This window comes from Hyla sarda, chromosome 2 (assembly GCF_029499605.1).
Source record: "Hyla sarda isolate aHylSar1 chromosome 2, aHylSar1.hap1, whole genome shotgun sequence".
In the NCBI taxonomy this organism is placed as follows: domain Eukaryota; kingdom Metazoa; phylum Chordata; class Amphibia; order Anura; family Hylidae; genus Hyla; species Hyla sarda.
Genome location: NC_079190.1, coordinates 337,906,705 through 337,932,274, shown reverse-complemented (window position 1 = coordinate 337,932,274; position 25,570 = coordinate 337,906,705). Strand labels below are relative to the sequence as shown.

The 25,570-nt window shown below is 46.1% G+C and overlaps 1 protein-coding gene and 1 long non-coding RNA gene across 2 annotated transcripts in view; one reads left to right on the top strand and one right to left on the bottom strand.

Moving 5' to 3' along the window:
• Nucleotides 1–765, bottom strand: part of NUAK2 (NUAK family kinase 2) — a 31,123-nt gene extending 30,358 nt beyond the window's left edge. Inside the window, exon 1 of the mRNA XM_056558068.1 lies at nt 606–765. Coding sequence (XP_056414043.1) covers nt 606–755 — 150 coding nt within the window. The 5' untranslated portion in view covers nt 756–765. The remainder of the gene's footprint in view (nt 1–605) is intronic.
• Nucleotides 766–1,101: 336 nt separating this feature from the next.
• LOC130356471 (uncharacterized) lies at nt 1,102–25,458 on the top strand. The gene is made up of 4 exons (XR_008888892.1): nt 1,102–1,231; nt 3,858–3,907; nt 22,739–22,849; nt 25,100–25,458. It is a non-coding gene; the product is annotated as an uncharacterized LOC130356471 (long non-coding RNA).
• The last annotated feature ends 112 nt before the right edge of the window (nt 25,459–25,570 follow it).

Sequence of the window (25,570 nt, the reverse complement as noted above, 5' to 3'; positions counted from 1 at the left end):
TACTCTGTATATAATGTACACGCTCTCCTATACTCTGTATATAATGTACACGCTCTCCCATACTCTGTATATAATGTACACGCTCTCCCATACTCTGTATACAATGTACACGCTCTCCCATACTCTGTATACAATGTACACGCTCTCCCATACTCTGTATACAATGTACACGCTCTCCTATACTCTGTATATAATGTACACGCTCTCCTATACTCTGTATATAATGTACACGCTCTCCCATACTCTGTATATAATGTACACGCTCTCCCATACTCTGTATACAATGTACACGCTCTCCTATACTCTGTATACAATGTACACGCTCTCCCATACTCTGTATACAATGTCCACGCTCTCCTATACTCTGTATACAATGTACACGCTCTCCTATACTCTGTATATAACCAGTATACACAGACACATGTATACATTATCTCATATATACTCCCTGAGGAGTGAAGCTGTAATAAGTGAGCTGAGGAATTATTCATAAAGCACACCTGACACCGCCCGCTCATGTTTCCCGATCATGCATACACCAGGGAGAAGTACCATGTGCCATGCAGATTACACCCGCCCAGACACAGCCTGCAGCCGACTCTCACCTCAACCCCCTGCTTGTCCCGGGCTCTCTTCACCGTGCCATACGTGCCCTTCCCCAGAGTCTCCAGGAACTCGTAGCGGTGCTTCAGGTTGTGCTTGTGAAGATGCCTCTTGACTGCCAGGCGGCGCACACCGGCTTCCCTCAGCTCCATGGCGGGCACTGCACAGCCCGGTGACTGTATACAGGGCGCTATGACACTATACAGAGGCAGCGGACACAAAGCGCATTCAGTCTGCACGAGAACTAACACTAGGTGAGATACAGCATTCTACCGGGTCTCTCTTCAGCCCCGCCCACTCGTTACTGGTTGGCTGCGTTCATCACCTACAGCCTCTCGTCCCTCCTCCTCTACGAGCTGATTGGTTAATCTTCCAACTGAGTTACAAGAAGCGCTTTTTACGGGAAACGCAGCAGGTGAGGGTTGCTAGGAATGTAGTCATCGCCATGTGTGGACAGGACAGGACGGCCAGAGCACGGCTTCTTACTAATGAAAGGAAGTTTATACCAAACAACATTAATAAAAGGAATGACAGAATGGAATGTCCGTAGGCTATCACAGGGAAGTAGAATGTCTATAGAGAATAAGGAAACAAACTAGAACACTATGGGAAAAAAAAGGTAGAGAAGGTAGGTAAAGAAGTGTCTGTGAAATAGACAAGTTTGTGTGGTATGAAGGGGTGTGAGGGGCAGGCAGGGGCGTACCTAGAGCATTTGGCACCTGGGGCGGACCCTTTGTTTGGCACACCCCCCTTAATTACACCCCCTCCCCCCAGGAGCGGACTGACAACACTCGGGGCCCCCGGACCAAAAAAAAAAAGGCAAGGGCCCCTGCTAGGCTCTGCAGCTCGTCAATCTTCTGCCACGCTCCTATTCCACCTAAATCCCACACACAATAAACTAAAATTTATATATGTAAGAAACATTTTAACGTAGGGAAATTTCCATGACCAATAATACTGGTATACAAGGAGTAAATATATACCACCACACAATAACTGGATAATACCGCCATACTGTATAAAACCATTATATACAGACCAGTATACTATAAAGGATCTGTACACAATATAAGTGATTATATACAGGACCATATGGCGGTAGATATTAGCTGTACACAGGATGTGTTTACCATATAAGTGATTACAGTTACATTTTGGGACTCACAATTACGTCTTTTCTGATCAACGTCCTCTTTCCTTTTCTTCTCCGTCTGGATAAGACCGCCATGTGGATCTCTTAATATCTGCAGGAAAAACATGTCAGACTCTGCATATATTCAGTGCCCTCTTCTCCTCTACACAATCTTTCCATATATAGGCCCACAAACTGTAATAATTCCCTCCTTGGTGTCCTGCACAGTAAAAGGGCAGGTAGGTAGGTAGCCATGTAACGCCCTCTTTCCCATAGGTATATGCAGAGTTACATCTCCCCCCCCCTCTTTCCCATAGGTATATGCAGAGTTACATCCCCCCCCTTTCCCATAGGTATATACAGAGTTACACCCCCCTCTTTCCCATAGGTATATGCAGAGCTACACCCCCCCTCTTTCCCATAGATATATGCAGTTACACCCCCCCTCTTTCCCATAGGTATGTGCAGAGCTACACCCCCCTTCCCCATAGGTATATGCAGAGCTACACCCCCTCTTCCCCATAGGTATATGCAGAGCTACACCCCCTGTTCCCCATAGGTATATGCAGAGCTACACCCCCCCCTTCCCCATAGGTATATGCAGAGCTACAACCCCATCTCCCTCCCTTTCCCATAGGAATATGCAGAGCACCCCCCTCTCCCTCCCTTCCCTATAGGTATATGCAGAGCACCCCCCCCCCTCTCCCTCCCTTCCCTATAGGTATATGCAGAGCACCCCCTCTCCCCCCCTTCCCTATAGGTACAGTATATGCAGAGCACCCCCTCTCCCCCCTTCCCTATAGGTACAGTATATGCAGAGCACCCCCCCCTTCCCTATAGGTACAGTATATGCAGAGCAGTCCCCCCTTCCCTATAGGTACAGTATATGCAGAGCACCCCCCTCTCCCCCCTTCCCTATAGGTACAGTATATGCAGAGCACCCCCCTCTCCCCCCCTTCCCTATAGGTACAGTATATGCAGAGCCCCCCCCCTTCCCTATAGGTACAGTATATGCAGAGCACCCCCCTCTCCCCCCCTTCCCTATAGGTACAGTATATGCAGAGCACCCCCCCTCTCCCCCCCCTTCCCTATAGGTACAGTACATGCAGAGCACACCCCCTGCCCCCCTTCCCTATAGGTACAGTATATGCAGAGCCCCCTCCCCTATAGGTACAGTATATGCAGAGCACCCCCCTTCCCTATAGGTACAGTATATGCAGAGCACCCCCCTCTCCCCCCTTCCCTATAGGTACAGTATATGCAGAGCACCCCCCTCTCCCCCCCCTTCCCTATAGGTACAGTATATGCAGAGCCCCTCTCCCCCTTCCCTATAGGTACAGTATATGCAGAGCACCCCCCCTCCCCTATAGGTACAGTATATGCAGAGCCTCCCCCCTTCCCTATAAGTATATGGAGAGCACCCCCCCCCCCCTAATAGGTAAAGGCAGGGTTAAAAATAAATAAATAAAAAAGGATGCTCACCTGATATCCCACGCAGCGATCTCCTCAGCTGCAGGGCCCACGTCTTCTCCCCTCCACAGTACAGGCACCGGATGAGTGACGTCACCGGCGCCTGTACTGTGTGCTGCATGGGGGCGGAGGTCACGCCTCCTCTGTGTAGCTGCAGATGCCTTCTCCTGTATGTGCGTGTATCGCGCATACAGGAGAAGGCACCGCTGTCTGCTGGGGATCTGGGAAGAGCGTCCCGGACCTCAGCAGCGGTGGCGGCGGGTCAGTCCGCCCCTGGCACCCGCCTTGAGAGTGGCACCCAGGGCGGGCCGCTCCCCCGGGTCGCCCCCCCCCCCCTTAGTACGCCACTGGGTGCAGGGCAGATGTTGTTACCCTAGGGGCAGATGGTATTAACCTCTTGTGTTTGTGACACCAGGGCGTGGTTTAGCCTTTACCACCCGAAGGTATACCGCTAGATCCTGGGCTAGACACGGGGGCAATGAAGACAGAGTTACGGACAACGGTAGCTTTACTGAGGGTAGACAGTTGTTACAGTCTATGCAGTACAGCCAGGGCCCACGGAGGTGACCAGTTACACAGAGACCTCGCAGGTTTGCTGGGACTTGTAGTAGACTGTAAGTGAAAGTTTGTTTTGTCTTTTTTTGCATTGCAGCCCGGGCAGGATGGAATCGAAAAAGTCCGCACCGGACATCTCCTTTAAAGGTACAATACACAATATAATACATAACCTATTTACATGGGGGGGAAACAACTCCTGGGGACACTGCCTGACAGGGCAGGGAAGGTACGAGAAACACCATCCTGTACTGGGCCACCACATTTGTAAGTGTAGTCCTTGGGTGGCGCACCTTTGCGAAATGATAGTGCCTATTGCACATTTTCTTTCATTATTTAGATTTATCAAAACCTGTCCAGAGGAAAAGTTGCTGAGTTGCAACAGAGAAGAAAGCTGTCAAAGTCTCTAACGCGTTTCATGCCAGTGGCGCTTAATCATAGAGTGATTACTCTATGATCAAGCGCCAATGGCTTGAAACTCGTTAAAGACTTTTATCCTGTATTTCTGAACCTTTGTATGTAACCTTTAATAAAGCCGGAATTGTTTTTCCTATACATCGATAGTGCTGGACAGCTTTCTTCTCTGTTGCATCTAAGTTGAAGCCATGGGCGGTGCTGGTGGGTCCGAGCACAGGCATGTGCATTAGAACGGGTGAGCTGTTACCTGCTTCTACTATATGAAAAGTTGCCGAGTTGCCCATAGCAACCAATCAGATCGCTTTTTTCATTTTTTTTTTAAAGGCCTCTAAAAAATGAAAGAAGCACAGCTTTTCCTCTGGACAGGTTTTGATAAATCTCCCCCTCAGGAGGATCCACCAAAAAAAGATTACTACGAGTAGACACAGGAAATTTATCAAAACCCATGCAGAGGAAAAGTTGACCAGTTGCTCATAGTAACCAATCAGATTGTTTGTTTATTCTGAGGTCTTTTTACAATTAAGCCCTTAAGGACTCAGCCCTTTTTTGCAAATCTGATGACTGTCACTTTAAGCATTAATAACTCTGGGATGCTTTTACTTTTCATTCTGATTCTGAGATAGTTTTTTCGTGACATATTCTACTTTATGTTAGTGGTAAATTTTGTCAATACTTGCATCATTTCTTTGTGAAAAATTCAAAAATGTGAAGAAAATTTAGCATTTTCTTTACTTTGAAACTCTCTGCTTCTAAGCAAAATGGACATCCCAAATAAATTATATATTAATTCACATATACAATATGTTTACTTTATGATTGCATCACAAAATTGACAAGTTTTTACTTTTGGAAGACATCAGAGGGCTTCAAAGTTCAGCAGCAATTTTCCAATTTTTCACAAAATTTTCTAAACCTGATTTTTTCAGGGACCAGTTGAGATTTGAAGTGGATTTGAAGGGTCTTCATATTAGAAATACCCCATAAATGACCCCATTATAAAAACTGCACCCCTCAAAGTATTCAAAATGACATTCAGTAAGTGTTGTTAACCCAGTTTCACAGGAATAGCAGCAAAGTGAAGGAGAAGATTCTAAAACTTCATTTTTTTACACTGGCATGTTCTTGTAGATCCAGCTTTTGAATTTTTACAAGGGGTAAAAGGATAGAAATCTCCCTAAAATTTGTAACTCAATTTCTTTCTAGTAAGGAAATATCTCATATGTGTATGTCAAGTGCTCTGTGGGTGCACTACAAGGCTCAGAAGGGAAGGAGCGACAGTGGGATTTTGGATAGTGAGTTTTTCTGAAATGGTTTTGGGGGGCATGTCACATTTAGGAAGTCCCTATGGTGCCAGAACAGCAAAAAAATAAAAAAAATAAAAATAAAAACACACATGGTAAACTATTTTGGAAACTACACCCCTCAAGGCACGTAGCAAGGGGTTCAGTGAGCCTTAACACCCCACAGCTGTTTGACAACTTTTCATTGAAGTTGGATGTGTAAATAATTTTTTTTTTTTTTCACTAAAATACTGGTGGCGGGACTCCCACGATCAGGCATCTTATACCCTATCCTTTGGATAGGGGATAAGATGTCTAATCACTGGAGTACCCCTTTAAATACTTTTTATGTATTTGTTTTGCTTTCTTTGGCCGCCTGCCTTTCATTGTATATTTCTGGTGCATTCATTACCTTTTTAGGGCTCGTTTACACTGAAGATATTCCGCAGGCAGACTTCTGTCGTTCATTCTTTGGACAGACGTACTTTCAACTGGTGGAATTCTGCCGCAGAAAATCTGCAGTGTGCACAGAGAAGCAAAATCTCATTAAAAACAAAGGAACTCTGCTGTAAGCTAAAGCTGACCCCTCTGATATGTATTTAAAAAAAAAAATTGTTTACTTTATTTACCTTAAATATTAGTTGTCATCCATATAGGATTTAGTTTCATTCATTTATACTTATTCCCCATAGGTATACATTTAGCAGTATAGTTATTCAGATCTGATTTGAAGATCTCTCATTTATCATCTGTATCAGTATTTGACACCTCCTCCCTGTCTATGTCCTGAAGTGCAGCATTTAACCCGGGAAATGTGTCCTTTTAAAATTAAATACATTTGCCTTTCCAATGTGTTAGTTGTAGAAAACAGCTGGCTGAAAATAACTATATTGTGATCCCTTTGTCACACATCTTCATCAAGTTCTATGTGGCAAAAAAAGACTCGTTGACTCTTTTCATAGACCTCAACCATATAGCTCTTATATCTTCCATCACTTCTATGATACTAAATGTGAACTAGTGCAAACAGAGGCAATTGAGGCAAGCATGGAAGGCCGATGCCTCTACCAACCAGAACTGTGTCATGGCATTCTTCTCTATGCAACTAGCATGATGTCATCTGTGATTCAACCCCATACAATGAAACAGCAGATGCCAATGATCAGATCAGAAGCATCAGCAATACACATTGGCTCAGCTTGCACTTCTTTTGTCTACAGGGAGTTGGCTTTAGGTCTGGACATGTTGATGGACAAGTCTTTAAAGGAGTACTCCACTGGAAAAAAAAATTCTTAAATCAACTGATGACAGAAAGTTAAACAGATTTGTAAATTACTTATTAAAAAAATCTTTATCCTTCTAGTACTTATAGGCTTCTGTATGCTCCACAGGAAGTTCTTTTCATTTTGAATTTATTTTCAGTCTGACCACAGTGCTCTCTGCTGACACCTCTATCCATACCAGGAACTGTCCAGAGCAGGAGAGGTTTGCTATGGGGATTTTCTCCTACTCTGGACAGTTCCTAAAATGAACAGAGGTGTCAGCAGAGAGCACTCTGGTCAGACAGAAAGGAAATTCTAAAAGAAAAGAACTTCCTGTGGAGCATACAGAAGCCTATATGTACTAGAAGGATTTAAGATTTTTTTAATAGAAGTAATTTACAAATCTGAAATTGGAGGTGGGGGGCTCACACTAAATAGGTGATGAATGAGTATCGAGGTGCTGTATGATACACGTTAACCCTACGTGTCTAGGTATAATATAGGAAAATATATGGAGATACAGACCTCTAGATACTCATATGCTAATACTCTATGTGGGATGTCAAGATGGGATATGTAGTGATTAATGGTCTGGTGTCGGGATGTGGTGATAGTATTTTAATTATTGTGTATTACTGACTGGATGTTATGTCAGATAGCTAAAAAAAAAACATAATTAGATTAGATAAATGTAGTATTAATAAATAGATTATATATAATAAAATTAATTCAGGCTAAGTCATAGAAGTTATATTAATATAGATTTTAATGATTTAGTATTTCGTGTGTGGTTGTGCAGGGCCCTTACACTGACCACACCTTTAATGACTAATTAAAACAAAGAAGATAAAATACATTGAATAGATATAAATATATGCAATAGATAGTGTTACGCCGAGCGCTCCGGGTCCCCGCTCCTCCCCGGAGCGCTCGCTTCTCTCTCGCTACCGCAGCGCTCCGGGCAGCTCCACTGACCCGGTGCGCTGCGATACCGTCTCCAGCCGGGATGCGATTCGCGATGCGGGTAGCGCCCGCTCGCGATGCGCATCCCGGCTCCCGTACCTGACTCGCTCTCCGTCTGTCCTGTCCCGGCGCGCGCGGCCCCGCTCCCTAGGGCGCGCGCGCGCCGGGTCTCTGCGATTTAAAGGGCCACTGCGCCGCTGATTGGCGCAGTGGTTCCAATTAGTGTGTTCACCTGTGCACTCCCTATTTATACCTCACTTCCCCTTCACTCCCTCGCCGGATCTTGTTGCCATTGTGCCAGTGAAAGCGTTTCCTTGTGTGTTCCTAGCCTGTGTTCCAGACCTCCTGCCGTTGCCCCTGACTACGATCCTTGCTGCCTGCCCCGACCTTCTGCTACGTCCGACCTTGCTTCTGTCTACTCCCTTGTACCGCGCCTATCTTCAGCAGTCAGAGAGGTTGAGCCGTTGCTAGTGGATACGACCTGGTCACTACCGCCGCAGCAAGACCATCCCGCTTTGCGGCGGGCTCTGGTGAAAACCAGTAGTGACTTAGAACCGATCCACTAGCACGGTCCACGCCAATCCCTCTCTGGCACAGAGGATCCACTACCTGCCAGCCGGCATCGTGACAGTAGATCCGGCCATGGATCCCGCTGAAGTTCCTCTGCCAGTTGTCGCCGACCTCACCACGGTGGTCGCCCAGCAGTCACAACAGATAGCGCAACAAGGCCAACAGCTGTCTCAACTGATCGTGATGCTACAGCAGCTACTACCACAGCTTCAGCAATCATCTCCTCCGCCAGCTCCTGCACCTCCTCCGCAGCGAGTGGCCGCTTCTGGTCTACGACTATCCTTGCCGGATAAATTTGATGGGGACTCTAAATTCTGCCGTGGCTTTCTTTCCCAATGTTCCCTGCACTTGGAGATGATGTCGGACCAGTTTCCTACTGAAAGGTCTAAGGTGGCTTTCGTAGTCAGCCTTTTGTCTGGAAAAGCTCTGTCATGGGCCACACCGCTCTGGGACCGCAATGACCCCGTCACTGCCTCTATACACTCCTTCTTCTCGGAAATTCGAAGTGTCTTTGAGGAACCTGCCCGAGCCTCTTCTGCTGAGACTGCCCTGTTGAACCTGGTCCAGGGTAATTCTTCCGTTGGCGAGTACGCCGTACAATTCCGTACTCTTGCTTCAGAATTATCCTGGAATAATGAGGCCCTCTGCGCGACCTTTAAAAAAGGCCTATCCAGCAACATTAAAGATGTTCTGGCCGCACGAGAAATCCCTGCTAACCTACATGAACTCATCCATCTTGCCACTCGCATTGACATGCGTTTTTCCGAAAGGCGTCAGGAGCTCCGCCAGGATATGGACTTTGTTCGCACAAGGCGTTTTTTCTCCCCGGCTCCTCTCTCCTCTGGTCCCCTGCAATCCGTTCCTGTGCCTCCCGCCGTGGAGGCTATGCAGGTCGACCGGTCTCGCCTGACACCTCAAGAGAGGACACGACGCCGCATGGAGAATCTCTGCCTGTACTGTGCCAGTACCGAACACTTCCTGAAGGATTGTCCTATCCGTCCTCCCCGCCTGGAAAGACGTACGCTGACTCCGCACAAGGGTGAGACAGTCCTTGATGTCTACTCTGCTTCTCCACGTCTTACTGTGCCTGTGCGGATATCTGCCTCTGCCTTCTCCTTCTCTACTATGGCCTTCTTGGATTCCGGATCTGCAGGAAATTTTATTTTGGCCTCTCTCGTCAACAGGTTCAACATCCCAGTGACCAGTCTCGCCAGACCCCTCTACATCAATTGTGTAAACAATGAAAGATTGGACTGTACCATACGTCTCCGCACGGAGCCCCTTCTAATGTGCATCGGACCTCATCACGAGAAGATTGAATTTTTGGTCCTCCCCAATTGCACTTCCGAAATCCTCCTTGGACTACCCTGGCTTCAACTCCATTCCCCAACCCTGGATTGGTCCACTGGGGAGATCAAGAGTTGGGGGCCCTCTTGTTTCAAGGACTGCCTAAAACCGGTTCCCAGTACCCCTTGCCGTGACTCTGTGGTTCCCCCTGTAACCGGTCTCCCTAAGGCCTATATGGACTTTGCGGATGTTTTTTGCAAAAAACAAGCTGAGACTCTACCTCCTCACAGGCCTTATGATTGTCCTATTGACCTCCTCCCGGGCACTACTCCACCCCGGGGCAGAATCTATCCTCTGTCCGCCCCAGAGACTCTTGCTATGTCGGAGTACATCCAGGAAAATTTAAAAAAAGGCTTTATCCGTAAATCCTCCTCTCCTGCCGGAGCCGGATTTTTCTTTGTGTCCAAAAAAGATGGCTCTCTACGTCCTTGCATTGACTACCGCGGTCTTAATAAAATCACGGTAAAGAACCGCTACCCCCTACCCCTCATCTCTGAACTCTTTGATCGCCTCCAAGGTGCCCACATCTTTACCAAACTGGACTTAAGAGGTGCTTATAATCTCATCCGCATCAGAGAGGGGGATGAATGGAAAACGGCATTTAACACTAGAGATGGACACTTTGAGTATCTGGTCATGCCCTTTGGCCTGTGCAACGCCCCTGCCGTCTTCCAAGACTTTGTTAATGAAATTTTTCGTGATCTCTTATACTCCTGTGTTGTTGTATATCTGGACGATATCCTGATTTTTTCTGCCAATCTAGAAGAACACCGCCAGCATGTCCGTATGGTTCTTCAGAGACTTCGTGACAATCAACTTTATGCCAAGATAGAGAAATGTCTGTTTGAATGCCAATCTCTTCCTTTCCTAGGATACTTGGTCTCTGGCCAAGGACTACAAATGGATCCAGACAAACTCTCTGCCGTCTTAGATTGGCCACGCCCCTCCGGACTCCGTGCTATCCAAAGTTTTTTGGGGTTCGCCAATTATTACAGGCAATTTATTCCACATTTTTCTACCGTTGTGGCCCCTATCGTGGCTTTAACCAAAAAAAATGCCAATCCCAAGTCTTGGCCTCCTCAAGCGGAAGACGCCTTTAAACGGCTCAAGTCTGCCTTTTCTTCGGCTCCTGTGCTCTCCAGACCTGACCCATCTAAACCCTTCCTATTGGAGGTTGATGCCTCCTCTGTAGGAGCTGGAGCGGTCCTTCTACAAAAAAATTCTTCCGGGCATGCTGTTACTTGTGGTTTTTTTTCTAGGACCTTCTCTCCGGCGGAGAGGAACTACTCCATCGGGGATCGAGAGCTTCTAGCCATTAAATTAGCACTTGAGGAATGGAGGCATCTGCTGGAGGGATCAAGATTTCCAGTTATTATTTACACCGATCACAAGAACCTCTCCTATCTCCAGTCTGCCCAACGGCTGAATCCTCGCCAGGCCAGGTGGTCTCTGTTCTTTGCCCGATTTAATTTTGAAATTCACTTTCGGCCTGCCGATAAGAACATTAGGGCCGATGCTCTCTCTCGTTCCTCGGATGCCTCGGAAGTTGAACTCTCTCCGCAACACATCATTCCTCCTGACTGCCTGATTTCCACTTCTCCAGCCTCCATCAGGCAAACTCCTCCAGGGAAGACCTTCGTCACTCCACGCCAACGCCTCGGAATCCTCAAATGGGGTCACTCCTCCCATCTCGCAGGCCATGCGGGCATCAAGAAATCTGTGCAACTCATCTCTCGCTTCTATTGGTGGCCGACTCTGGAGACGGATGTCGTGGACTTTGTGCGAGCCTGCACTGTCTGTGCCCGGGACAAGACTCCTCGCCAGAAGCCCGCTGGTTTTCTTCATCCTCTGCCTGTCCCCGAACAGCCTTGGTCTCTGATTGGTATGGATTTTATTACAGACCTACCCCCATCCCGTGGCAACACTGTTGTTTGGGTGGTCGTTGATCGATTCTCCAAGATGGCACATTTCATCCCTCTTCCTGGTCTTCCTTCAGCGCCTCAGTTGGCTAAACAATTTTTTGTACACATTTTTCGTCTTCACGGGTTGCCCACACAGATAGTCTCGGATAGAGGCGTCCAATTCGTGTCAAAATTCTGGAGGGCTCTCTGTAAACAACTCAAGATTAAATTAAACTTTTCTTCTGCATATCATCCTCAATCCAATGGACAAGTAGAAAGAATTAACCAGGTCTTGGGTGATTATTTACGACATTTTGTTTCCTCCCGCCAGGATGATTGGGCAGATCTTCTACCATGGGCCGAATTCTCGTATAACTTTAGAGTCTCTGAATCTTCCTCCAAATCCCCATTTTTCGTGGTGTACGGCCGTCACCCTCTTCCCCCCCTCCCTACTCCCTTGCCCTCTGGTTTGCCCGCTGTAGATGAAGTGACTCGTGATCTTTCCACCATATGGAAAGAGACCCAAGATTCTCTTTTACAGGCTTCATCTCGCATGAAAAAGTTTGCCGATAAGAAAAGAAGAGCTCCCCCCATTTTTGCTCCCGGAGACAAGGTATGGCTCTCCGCTAAATATGTCCGCTTTCGTGTCCCCAGTTACAAACTGGGTCCACGCTATCTTGGTCCTTTCAAAGTCTTGTGCCAAATTAATCCTGTCTCTTACAAACTTCTTCTTCCTCCTTCTCTCCGTATTCCTAATGCCTTTCATGTCTCTCTTCTTAAACCACTCATCATCAACCGTTTCTCTCCCAAATTAGTTTCTCCCACTCCTGTCTCCGGTTCTTCTGACGTCTTCTCAGTGAAAGAGATACTGGCCTCCAAGACGGTCAGAGGAAAAAGGTTCTTTTTAGTGGATTGGGAGGGCTGTGGACCTGAAGAGAGATCCTGGGAACCTGAGGACAACATCCTAGACAAAAGTCTGCTCCTCAGGTTCTCAGGCTCTAAGAAGAGGGGGAGACCCAAGGGGGGGGGTACTGTTACGCCGAGCGCTCCGGGTCCCCGCTCCTCCCCGGAGCGCTCGCTTCTCTCTCGCTACCGCAGCGCTCCGGGCAGCTCCACTGACCCGGTGCGCTGCGATACCGTCTCCAGCCGGGATGCGATTCGCGATGCGGGTAGCGCCCGCTCGCGATGCGCATCCCAGCTCCCGTACCTGACTCGCTCTCCGTCTGTCCTGTCCCGGCGCGCGCGGCCCCGCTCCCTAGGGCGCGCGCGCGCCGGGTCTCTGCGATTTAAAGGGCCACTGCGCCGCTGATTGGCGCAGTGGTTCCAATTAGTGTGTTCACCTGTGCACTCCCTATTTATACCTCACTTCCCCTTCACTCCCTCGCCGGATCTTGTTGCCATTGTGCCAGTGAAAGCGTTTCCTTGTGTGTTCCTAGCCTGTGTTCCAGACCTCCTGCCGTTGCCCCTGACTACGATCCTTGCTGCCTGCCCCGACCTTCTGCTACGTCCGACCTTGCTTCTGTCTACTCCCTTGTACCGCGCCTATCTTCAGCAGTCAGAGAGGTTGAGCCGTTGCTAGTGGATACGACCTGGTCACTACCGCCGCAGCAAGACCATCCCGCTTTGCGGCGGGCTCTGGTGAAAACCAGTAGTAACTTAGAACCGATCCACTAGCACGGTCCACGCCAATCCCTCTCTGGCACAGAGGATCCACTACCTGCCAGCCGGCATCGTGACAGATAGCTGTAATAAATTGGTGCAATGGATTGATCCAATAGAGATTGATGCAATAAAAAATTCATGCAATAAAAAATAAATGCAATAAAAAATTCATGCAATAAAAGAACAGCAGTCCCTAATTGCAGCAGCTGGAGATGAAGTTCTATGGGAAAGAATATTTCTTAATTCCTCAATGGTTGTGCACTGTAGCAAAATTCAAAGTGCTATGCAGAGTTCAAAGTGCTTGTGCAAAATTCACTGTAGCATAATTCAAAGTGCTGAGCAGAGTTCAAAGTGCTATATAATAAAATAGGAAGTTCAAAGTGCTACACAAAGAATGATTCCAATCCTCCACTGGGTAAGTAGATATTTATAAAGAAGTTACTGTTGCAATTGTAGCAGTTTTAACAGAGGACCGTTGTAGCAACTGTATCCTAGTACATAAGAAAGTTGTTGGTGCACAGCACCGCTCACCGCTTCCCTGATGTGCTCCGATCTGTAGAACGGTCCTTCTCAGGCTGGCACAGCTCGGCAGCTGGCCTGATGGAAAAAACCTGGGATCTGCCCTGCGCTGGCTCAGGATCTAGGTACCGGGAGTTGGTGAATGCCGGGAAGCCGGTAATGCCGTGGAGCCGATGTTCTGCACTGGGGGGAGGCTGTACTTGGATGGTCCGGAGGCTGGCACAGATCTGCGTGTGGCCGATGGATAGAGCGGGTGCAGATGAGCTGTAAAGGTTACAGAGCCACGTCCTCGTGCGAAAGTGCGCACTCCTAGGTTGAACAGTGGTCCCAAAACAGGGGGGTTCCAGCAGTTGCAAATGGGACTTAGCTGATTGAGTTAGGTATGATGCCAAACGCGTTTCGGGGTGTCCCCTTCTTCAGTGGCTATATAATTACATTTATCTAATCTAATTATGTTTTTTTTTAGCTATGACATAACATCCAGTCAGTAATACACAATAATTAACATACTATCACCACATCCTGACACCAGACCATTAATCAATACATATCCCATCTTGACATCCCACATAGAATATTAGAATATGAGTATCTAGAGGTCTGTATCTCCATATATTTTCCTAATTTACAAATCTGTTTTAACTTTCTGGCACCAGTTGATTTAAAAATAAATGTTTTCCAGCGGAGTACCCCTTTAATGCACTTTAACTCCTTAAGGACTTAGGGCATACCTGTACACCCTGAATCTGCTCCCGTTCTATAACATAGCGGATCGGGCCCGGCCTCTAACAATGACTGGGACTCGGGGCTAATAGCGCGCGGCACTGATCGCGGTGCCGTGTGCTAATAACCCTTTAGACGCAGCGTTCAAAGTTGATTGCTGCATCTAAAGTGAAAGTAAAACGCTGCCGGTTAGTTGGGGGCTCTTCGGGACCTGAACAGCTGTGGCATGAGCAGTCAAGCCGCAGAATCATTGATCAATGGTTTCCTATGAGAAACCATTGATCAATGTAAAAGACCAGTTAGTGCAGTGTTATAGCCCTCTATAAAGATCATATACCCCTTCCCATTTAAAAAAAAAAAAAAAAAAAAAAAAGTGTAAATAAAAATAAACATTTGGTATCGCCGCGTGTTGAAATGTCCGAATTATAAAAATATATTGTTAATTATACCGCACGGTCAATGGCGTACACTCAAAAAAAATTCCAAAGTCCAAAATAGCGTATTTTTGGTCACTTTATATCATAAAAAAATGAATAAAAAGCAATCAAAAAGACCGATCAATACAAAAATGGCACCGCTAAAAACTTCAGATCACGGTGCAAAAAATGAGCCCTCATACCGCCCCGTACACAGAAAAATAAAAAAGATATAGGGGTCAGAAGATGACAATTTTAAACGTAAAAATTTTCCTGCATGTAGTAGGAAAAGTACGACAAAATCCTATATAAGTAGGGTACCATTTTAATTATATGGACCTACAGAATAAAGAGAAGGTGTAATTTTTACCGAAAAATGTACTGCGTAGAAACGGAAGCCCCTAAAAGTTACAAAATGGTGTGGTTTTTTTCTTCAATTTTGTCACACAATTATTTTTTTCCATTTTGCCCTAGATTTTTGGATAAAATGACTGATGTCATTACAAAGTAGAATTGGTGGTGCAAAAAATAAGCCATCATATGCATTTTTGGTGCAAAATTGAAAGGGCTAGGATTTTTAAAAGGTAAGGAGGAGAAAACAAAAGTGCAAAAAACAGAAAAATGCTCAGTCGTTAAGGGGTTAATGTTTTCTGCCCTAGTATTTTGGAGTAAAATTACAGTAGTATTAAGACTGGGCCGAAGATAAAGTAATTGAGATGTTTGAAGAATGGCAGTTACATTCTACGATGGGTTTTGTAGTCGATCAACTTCTAGAAAGCCAAATGTGTACATAACAGTTCATAGATTTCCGTAAAGAATAAGGAAAAATCCAAGTATGACCTAGTCAACAATTTATGAGAAATCTTTTCAGGGAGCCCTGGAGAATTTTTGCACTTTTGTTTTACTTTCAAAATGACAGCCGATGTTCTCCTTTAGAATGCCTCCATAAACATAGTAATTCAGAAAGCTGATCCAGAGAGTGCCCCCATAAACAGTGCTATCTAGCGTATGCCCCCATAAACAGTGTCATTCAGAGAGCTTTCCCATAAAGAATGTCATTCAGAGAGGGCCCCCATAAACAGTACCCTCTAGAATGTGCAACAATATGATACAGTGAGCTCTCCCATAAACAGTGTCATCCAATATCAACCTTCTTTAAAAGGCCCTTTCAGATAAACCAGATAGATAAAAAATTGGCAGTGAGTGACTGCCAAAATGATAACTTAATCAATCATGTGGTCATCCACTAGCATCATTGTTGACAGCATTTCCCCTGTTTACACAGGTTGATGGGTGTAACACTTATGTTTAAGTAGACAGGACACAGGTGGTAGTGGATCTGCTGGCAGATGACACGGACCGTACCAGGGAGCGGAGTCTAAGGTGCCGCTGGTTTTCACCAGAGCCCGCCGCAAAGCCGGATGGACTTTCTGTAGCAGGCGGCACCCAGGTCTCTACCCCTTGCATGGCTCGATCACATAGGCGACTGAGGAAACTCATGGTCAGGAAAGCAGGAGGTCAGGGCAGGTGGCACAGTAGCGAAGTCAGGGACATAGTAGGTGGTCGGTAGGCAGGTGGCAAAGGAGCAAGGTCAGGTCACAGAACAAGGGTATGATACACGGCAAGGTAATACTCTGGAACGCTTCCTATTAGGCACTAGGGCAACAAAGATCTGGCAGGGAAGTGTGGGAGGTTTAGGAATTTATTAAGTGAGCACAGGTGTTATTTAATTAATGGGCGCACTGGCCCGTTATATTTCAGAGCTCCGGCGCAGCACAGAAGCCAAGGAGAGTGCAGGAGGAGCAGGTGGTGAGTGACAGGCTGGAATTCGCATGCGGGCACGTCCCACGGATCCCAGCCACGCCGGCGGCAGCAGGAGACAGGGCCATGCACTCACGGCCAGCGTGTGCGGCCGGAGCGCTAAACATGACCATGGGGGCCATCTAATGTTGACTTTAAGGCCTGCATGATCCCTGCGATCATAACTAATCATTTGCTTGTTCATTCACTTATTGCTATGCCTTTTAGGCCAGATTCACATCTGTCAGTTTGGATCATCAAACCTGCAGTCAAGCCAGGGTCCCAGTGGTCCGATCTCTTGTACTGGCCCCTGTCTTGGCACCGGATTTGTGCTGTTAGAGCGCGTTTCGTACCCAGCACATCAGCTGGTTGAAATACGCCCCCTCCATTCATCTCTATGGGAGGGGCAGAAAAGAATGGAGGATGCGTGTTTGTACCAGCTAAAACGTCACACACAGCAGGGGGTCCCAGCGGTCGGAGCCCCCGTGATCAGATATTTATCAACCTATCCTGCGAATAGGGGATACATTTCTTTGCACTGGAAATGCAACCATAGGAATTGTTTATCTGTTCCTGGTCCTTATGTAAACTTGAGAGAAAGAAGTTACCCTGAAGGTATACATTTTTAGGACCTGTTATTACTTCCAATGAACACTATTAGAGCCTTATCTGACATGGCAACTTACAGTATAACTGTACAGATGGTGTTCAGCTGCAGCAAATCTAGATAAGATGTTTCAGGTTTAACTTGAGTTTACATATAACAATTAGTGGAAAGATTACAATGAGAAATAACTACATATAACCCTAGCCACATTGTGTACGGAGTGTGAATTAGCTAAAAACAGCTTCATATGTTTTTTTAATTTTTTTTATGTGAAGGTGGTACAAAACTGGTTTAAGAAGTTAGCCACTTTTAAAGGGACTCTCCGATTTAAATAGAAAATTACAGCCTTCTAGGGCTGTAAAATAATAAAATACAGCATGCTCATCTTGGTGCGTCCAGTACCAAGTTCTAATGATGAGCTCTCTCTGCTCCACTGATGTTGTTCTGTGCCACCTGCAGATGGGCCTCAGTAACAGGTTGTAGATTGGGACATCGGGGAGAGAGTGTCAGACAGGGTGGTAAACAGATGCCCCAGGGAGACTGGAAAGCTAGTGCTGGACTGGGCAAGGTAACTATAGAGTATTTTTTTTATTTTACACACCTATCGGGCTGTAATTTGTTTTTTTACTTAGATCGGAGAACCCCTTTAAAGGGGTTGTGCGCTGTCCTGACTTTCGGAGCTCCGCTCACAGCGTCCAGAAGTTCATTACTCCAAACGCTGTGTGCGGGCTTCTGTGTTCGCAGCCGCCGGGCGTGACGTCACGCCCGGCCCCTCGCGACGTCTCGCCCGCCCCCTCGTGACGTCTCGCCCGCCCCCCCAACGAAAGTCTATGGGAAGGGGGCGCGACCGCTGACGTCACGAGGGGGCGGGCGAGATGTCACGAGGGGCCTGGCGTGACGTCACACCCGGCGGCCGCGAACACGGAAGCCCCCACACAGCGTTCGGAGTAATGAACTTCCGGATGCTGTGAGCGGAGCTCCGAAAATTAGGGCAGCGCACAACCCCTTTAAGGCTAGCTTGACTGTGGTGAACATTTGGCACATATGCCAGGAGAATATTCTGATGTATATGCTAATGTGCCCTTAAGACTTTAAAGGCAAAACATTTGCCAAAAGGGGTTCCCATTAGGCATACATTTAGTCAGTACAGGATACTGTACGTTCCATTGTATCGAAAAACTGACAATACAATACGTCACCCAAGATCTGGCCTGGTACTCCAACCATATGGTTATCTACCTTTCTGCTGAGTCTATGTTGATAGAAGATAAGCTTTTGGTGACCCATGCCCTCAGGCCCGTAGGTCTTGTATACTGGATGACCTTCCTTTTGGTGTGTATTCCAGAGTGTACTTAAATTCTTTAAATATTTTACTTTCCAATGCTGTACATCTCAGAAATTTACACAAGAATTTTTACAATATACAATTGTTCACTGCTGTAATAGTAGTTCTGGGAAAAGTAAATTTGTGTTTCCTTGTGTGATAATCCAGTGATTATCTGTTATGTCACTTCAGTGCAGTAGATGAGACAGCATCCGCTATTATCCAGCTTTATGCTGTAAGCACTAACACAAATAAATAGCCTCTGAATTACTACTTTTTTTTTTCTTTTTTTTTTTTAGCTTACTATGAAACTGGCTTGTGTGTTGTCCTGTAAAGGCAAGCCATGCAGCAATAAGCTCATTGTGTAAGGAAAATATATATAATGAATATATATATATATATATATATATATATATATATATATTCAAAGATCATTTAAAGCAGATTTTTTCAGCACCTAACAAAGAGAAATCCCGGGTCTCCTTTTGTGATGTCCATAGGCTATAACAAGATATATGGAAAGGGAGCTGTATTGGTGGGGCAATCATGGGTTGACCATGCCTATATCTACATTATTTGACGTTCCATTTACAGGATGTCTGCCATTTTGACTCCTTCTAGCCCTCTGATATGGTTCCACAAATGTAGCCGGCATTTTTCATGATGGCTTTGCAAAGGCTAGTCTCATCACATTGTACTTGCATATCTCTAAATCCTAGTTAAAGACATTGAATGCCTTCAGCAGTAGTACATCAGTGAGATAGAACTTCTTTCCCCTAATGGTATACCTTTGTCATGTGGCTGCACACTGCTTTCTCCAGCTTGTGATGGGTTTCTCTCTGTCACCTCTAACAAGCAGAGGAAGGTGATACCAATGTGAAGCTGCATAATACAGAGAGATCTGGGGAAACTGGAGGATTGGGTTGAGAAATGTCAATTTAATTTTAATGTATATAAATGTAAGGTTATGCTCTTTAGCTGTAAAAACAAAATGTACAATTTCATGCTAAAGAAAAAAAATATAAGGTAAAACTTTTAACTAAAAGATTTAGGGCAGGGGTATTCAACTGGCGGATCGTGGTCCAGATCCGGACCGCAGTGCCAGTCATCCGGACTGCCGCCGTATCTCCCCACATTCATTTATATAGGTGTCTCTAAGACACCGATACAAATGAATAGCAGTGGCCCGGAGCAAGGGAGCACTGTGTTCCCTGCCCGGCAATTCTCCTGTGATGCAGGCGGCGTGATTAGCGCTGCCTGCATCATCTGCTCTGGCCAGGCCTGACTAGAAGAGGCCAGGCAACGGAGCAGCATGGGACCTGGGGCGGGGAGACAAAGTTCAGGTAAAAATTTGTGTTCCCCCCACGTGTGACTCTCCAGTTGTTTTACAACTACAACTCCTATCATGACCTTCTGTCTGTGCATGAGGGGAGTTGTAGTTTGCAACAGCTGGAGAGTCACAGTGGCAAAGTTCATGTGGGGGCACAGGGACATCTTTCATTCTGGGGGCACAGTGGCATCATTAATTCTGGGGGCACAGCGGCATCATTAATTCTGGGGTCACAGCGGCATCATTAATTCTGGGGGCACAGTGGCATCATTAATTAAGGGGGCACAGTGGCATCATTAATTCTCGGGGCACAGTGGCATCATTAATTCTGGGGGCACAGCGGCATCATTAATTCTGGGGGCACAGTTGCATCATTAATTCTGGGGGCACAGCGGCATCATTAATTCTGGGGGCACAGTGGCATCATTAATTAAGGGGGCACAGTGGCATCATTAATTCTGGGGGCACAGTGGCATCATTAATTCTGGGGGCACAGCGGCATCATTAATTCTGGGGGCACAGTTGCATCATTAATTCTGGGGGCACAACGGCATAATTAATTCTGGGGGCACAGTGGCATCATTAATTCTGGGGGCACAGTGGCATCATTAATTCTGGGGGCACAGCGGCATCATTAATTCTGGGGGCACAGCGGCATCATTAATTCTGGGGGCACAGTTGCATCATTAATTCTGGGGGCACAGCGGCATCATTAATTCTGGGGGCACAGTGGCATCATTAATTCTGGGGGCATAGTGGCATCATTAATTCTGGGGGCACAGCGGCATCATTAATTCTGGGGGCACAGTGGCATCATTAATTCTGGGAGCATAGTGGCATAACAAATTCTGGGGGGACAGTGGCATAATTAATTCTGGGGGCATGGCGGCATAATTAATTCTGGGGGCACGGCGGGATAATTAATTCTGGGGGCACAGTAGCATAATTAATTCTGGGGGCACAGCGGCATCATTAATTCCGTGGGCATAGTGGCATCATTAATTCTGGGGGCATAGTGGCACAACTAATTCTGGGTAACAGTAGCATAATTAATTCTGGGGTAACAGCTGCATCATTAATTCTGGGAGCATAGTGGCATAATTAATCCTGGGGGCACAGCGGCACCATTAATTCTGAGGGCATAGTGGCATAATTAATTTTGGGAGCACAGCAGCATCATTAATTCTGAAGGCATAGTGGCATAATTAATTCTAGGGGCACAGTGGCATCATTAATTCTGGGGGAACAATGGCATCATTAATTCTGGGGGCACAGCAGCATCATTAATTCTGGGCGCATAGTGGCATAATTAATTCTGGGGGCACAATGGCATCAATAATTCTTTGGGGCACAGAGGTACAATCAGTCGGTACAGGGCACAGTGTTTGTCAAAAATATATTTGGGGTCATAGTGTGTGGCAGTAATATTGCAGTGGAATAGCGTGTGGCAGTAAGATTGCAGGGGAATAGTGTGTGGCAGTATTATATTCAGGGAGTACAGTGTGTGGCACAATTATTTTCAGGGGCACAGTGTGTGGCAGTAATATACCCGGTGTACAGTGTGTGGCAGTAATATACCAGGGGCTCAGTGTGTGGCAGGATTATATTCAGGAGGTACAGTGTGTTGGCATAATATACCAGGAGTCCTGTGTGGCAGTATTATATTAAGGGCATGCAGTCTGTGGCAGTGTTATACTTAGGGGGCACAATGTGTGGCAGTAATGTATTCAGGGGTACAGTGTGTGGTAGTAATATACCAGGGGCCCAGTGTGTGGCATTATTATATTCAAAGGGTACAGTGTGCGGCAGTATTATATTTAGAGGGTACAGTGTGCGGCAGTATTATATTTAGAGGGTACAGTGTGTGGCATTATTATATTCAGATGGTACAGTGTGCGGCAGTATTATATTCAGGGGTACTGTGTATGGCAGTATTATATTCAGGGGCTCAGTGTGCGGCAGTATTATATTCAGAGGGTATAGTGTGTGTGTGGCAATATTTTATTCAGAGGCTACAGTGTGTGGTAGTATTATATTCAGGGGTGCAGTGTGTGGCTGTATTCAGGTCATACATCCTCCACAATTCAGTCGCTCGTTTGCTCTTTCCTTCATGGCACTGAGGCTGCTATGTGTGAACCAGGCCTTAGCATTAAGCTCGGACCTTTACCGAATGTCAGACCTGAATAAGCGGACCCTCTCTAAAAATAGTTGAGTACCCCTGGACTAGGAGGTACTACTGGACAATAAGCTAGCGGCTGTCAAGGGTAATAGGTAATAAAATCATGGGAAGTATCAAGAGAGGCATAGAGGCCTGTGTCAGAAACATGGGATGAAATAAATGACTGCAGGAATAGTGGTGGTGAGCTAGCAGTATATGGGCAAATAGTACTTTATAAAGAAAGAGTGCTGTAATTTTACTTCAATGTAAATTGCATAAAGTATTAGTGGGGTTGGCCAATGAACAGCATTTATCACCTATAGGTGATAAATGACCACTGTGCTCTCCTGCCACCATGAGAATACAGGTCCCATGATCCCCTGTGTGAATGGAAGGGTAGTGTTCACATGTGGATAGGTGACGGATGTTGTATGTGGGCCAACCCCTTTAGGTCATGAGTGCCTTAGGATCAAAAGGTGCAGATTATAGCTATTCACAGCTCTACACCAAAGAGAGCATTCACAGGGCGTATTCTCAGCCCAGGTTTCATCAGCTTATTTCTTGCCAAAAATGGATAAGGTTTCCATTAGAGGAGATTAGGGAAATCTCTTCTTTCACAAATATAAGACAAACATTTTCTTGCTAGTTATGTCCTAAAAGCAGTGTTTTTTTTTTTTCTTGTTTTCTTCTCTATTTTAGTTAACATATCTTGTGAGCAAGTGGGAAGGAAAGTGTTAACCTAGTTCAGGTGGGGCAAAGAACGGTGGTCTTGTTACTGTAAAGAAGGTATGAAAGTTGTCATTTCACAGGGTAAGACATTTTGTTAATTTCAGCAAGTCTATTTTTTTGGGTGACAGGTGCATTTTATAGTCATGTCGAACCCAAGGTCTTGTCTGTAAGTAAATGAAGAGACTGGTTACACAGGCCAGTGGCAGACAATACACCCACTTAAATGGCATTCCTGTTATTCAGTGTGAAAGCACTGTACAGTTCTGTAGCTTAGGGCTGGGCGGTATGACCAAATATGTGTATCACGGTATTTTTTGAACTTACGGCGGTTCCACGGTATATAACTGTATTTTCACCCTGCCCCAATCATGTGACCCGCACGCGGTGTTCGGCTCCCCCCCCCCCCCCAAATCATGTGACCCACCAGCGCTGTTCTGCTCCCCCCAATTAATGATCAGCCCAGCGGGGTACTACTCACAGATGTCACCTTCAAGCACTGCCCTCCTCCTCTTTGTTGGGGGCCGCCGGTGATGGAACTCACTGTACGCCAGTGGTCTCCAACCTGTGAACCTCCAGTTGTTGCAAAACTACAACTCCCAACATGCCCGGACAGCCAATGGGAGTTGTAGTTTTGCAACAGCTGGAGGTCCGCAGGTTGGAGACCACTGCTGTACACTGGATACCTATGCCCGGGCTGCAAAAGATACAGAAAATAAACTGTAACTCGCCTACGTTGGCCTTACTCTGGGGATTGGAACGTCGGACAGCAGTCAGCCTATCACCGGCCGGAGCGATGTCCCACCCCAGCCGGCTTCTTACATGACAGTGGGCTCAGCCTATCACTGGCCGGTGCGGGACATCGCTCCGGCCGGTGATAGGCTGCCGGCTGTCCGACGTTCCCGTCCCCAGCGTGTGGCTGATGTAGGTGAGTACAGTTTATTTTCTTTGTCTTTTGCAGCCTGGGAATAGGGTTACAGCGTACAGCAGTGGTCTCAAACCTGCAGACCTCCAGCTGTTGCAAAACTACAACTCCCGGCATGCCCGGACAGCCGTTGGCTGTCCAGGCATGCTGGGAGTTGTAGTTTTGCAACATCTGGAGGGCTGCAGGTTGGAGACCACTGGCGTACGGTATAGAGTTTCAGCGCCCGGCGGCCCCCAACAAAGAGGAGGAGGGCAGTGCTTGACATATGTGAGTAGTACTCCGCTGGGCTGATCATTAATTGGGGGGGGGGGGGGCAGAACAGTGCTGGCGGGTCACATAGGATTAGTTACCCGATGTGGAGACAGCGCAGCGCTGGGCTGATAATACATTTCCGAGGGGGATGGGCCCAACTGGTATTGCGGTATGGGGGAAAATTCATATTGTGTACCCCAAAAAATTTGGTATGAACTGGTATACCGCCCAGCCCTACTGTAGCTCCAAGAAATCCTTTAGATACTTAGTTGTTTGCTGGCTATTTCTGTTGTACTTACTACTTTACCTAGAGACACAGTGACCCTTAGACAGCTTTCCTTTACACTCGTATACACCCTGGGGATATCGTTATGGGATTACAGCAGGAGAATATTGCTGAATTACAGAGCCTACAGTACTGTCTATTACCCTGTAATTACTCATTTTATGGCTCTTTACGTCAATTCTGTACGTTACCTGGAAGCTCCATGCAGCCAGTTGTCCTGCAAAAGTTATAAGATGGTAAATTTTACATACATTGGTGGGGAATATGTTAAAATGTTTACACTAAAGTTAACAAATATCGCTCAAAGACTAATAGCCCTTTTCCACTTCTCTTTTTATTGAGAAACGTGTGTTTTGTTTTCTCTCTGGGAACTGATAGAATTACCAAGACTTATGCCACCACGAACAGAAGTGACAAATTCATTAGAAAATGCGTTCCTAAATCAAAATAGTACTTGTCCCTCATGGCTTGTCCAACTGCAGTGGATTTCTGGTGTAAATGATGGTAAATCTAACAGGGCGCTAACTTCTAAAAGTGAGGTAGTTGGGATAAAAAGGGAAAAGGATGCAAATGTTTGTGATGTTTACACATCAGAAAACTGCTGTGGGAGCTTATAAATGTAATCCCATCATTTTTCTAAATAGACAGAATAAATAGAATATATAGAAAATAAATACCCTATACAGTGTATCATGGAGGGAGATTTGCTTAGGCATATGCATGAGAAACCTTGAAATGCGTTGTTTTGGCAGATGGGCGCTTTCTAATTTTGGAGACCAGATTAACAAATAAAGCACTAGGTTCAGTATTGTTTATTCAATGCTTTAAGCACCTTCCTAGTTCATCAAGCTGCCCTTTCTTTCCTAAGCAGGAGGTTTAGCGTCTGTGCTGGATTTGATCCTTGTCACATGGATTCTTACAGAATGATCAGAATCTGGAGTTGCTCCCCTGCTGGGGGTGAAGTCAGGACTCTCTTACCCTGGACAGCTCAGGAATTTGGTGTGGAGGTCATGGATCACTGCTCTGAGGAATGTACCCAGCTGGTCAATTCTTTGCAACCATCTGAAGTTTGGATAAACAGGTCTAGTTTAAAAAGGCTATCTAGGAATAGAAAAACAGTGCTGATTTCTTCCAAAACAGCACCACACCTGTCCTCAGGTTGTTTCTGGTATTACAACTTGGCTCCATTTACCTCAGTAGAACTGAGCTGCAAAACCATACCCAACCTGTGGACAAATGTTGTGCAGTTTTTTTTTTTTTTTTAAGAAATCAGCTCTGTTTTTCTGGATAACCCCTTTAAATGGGCACTCTCATTAAAACTATTTTTTACTATTGCACTCCT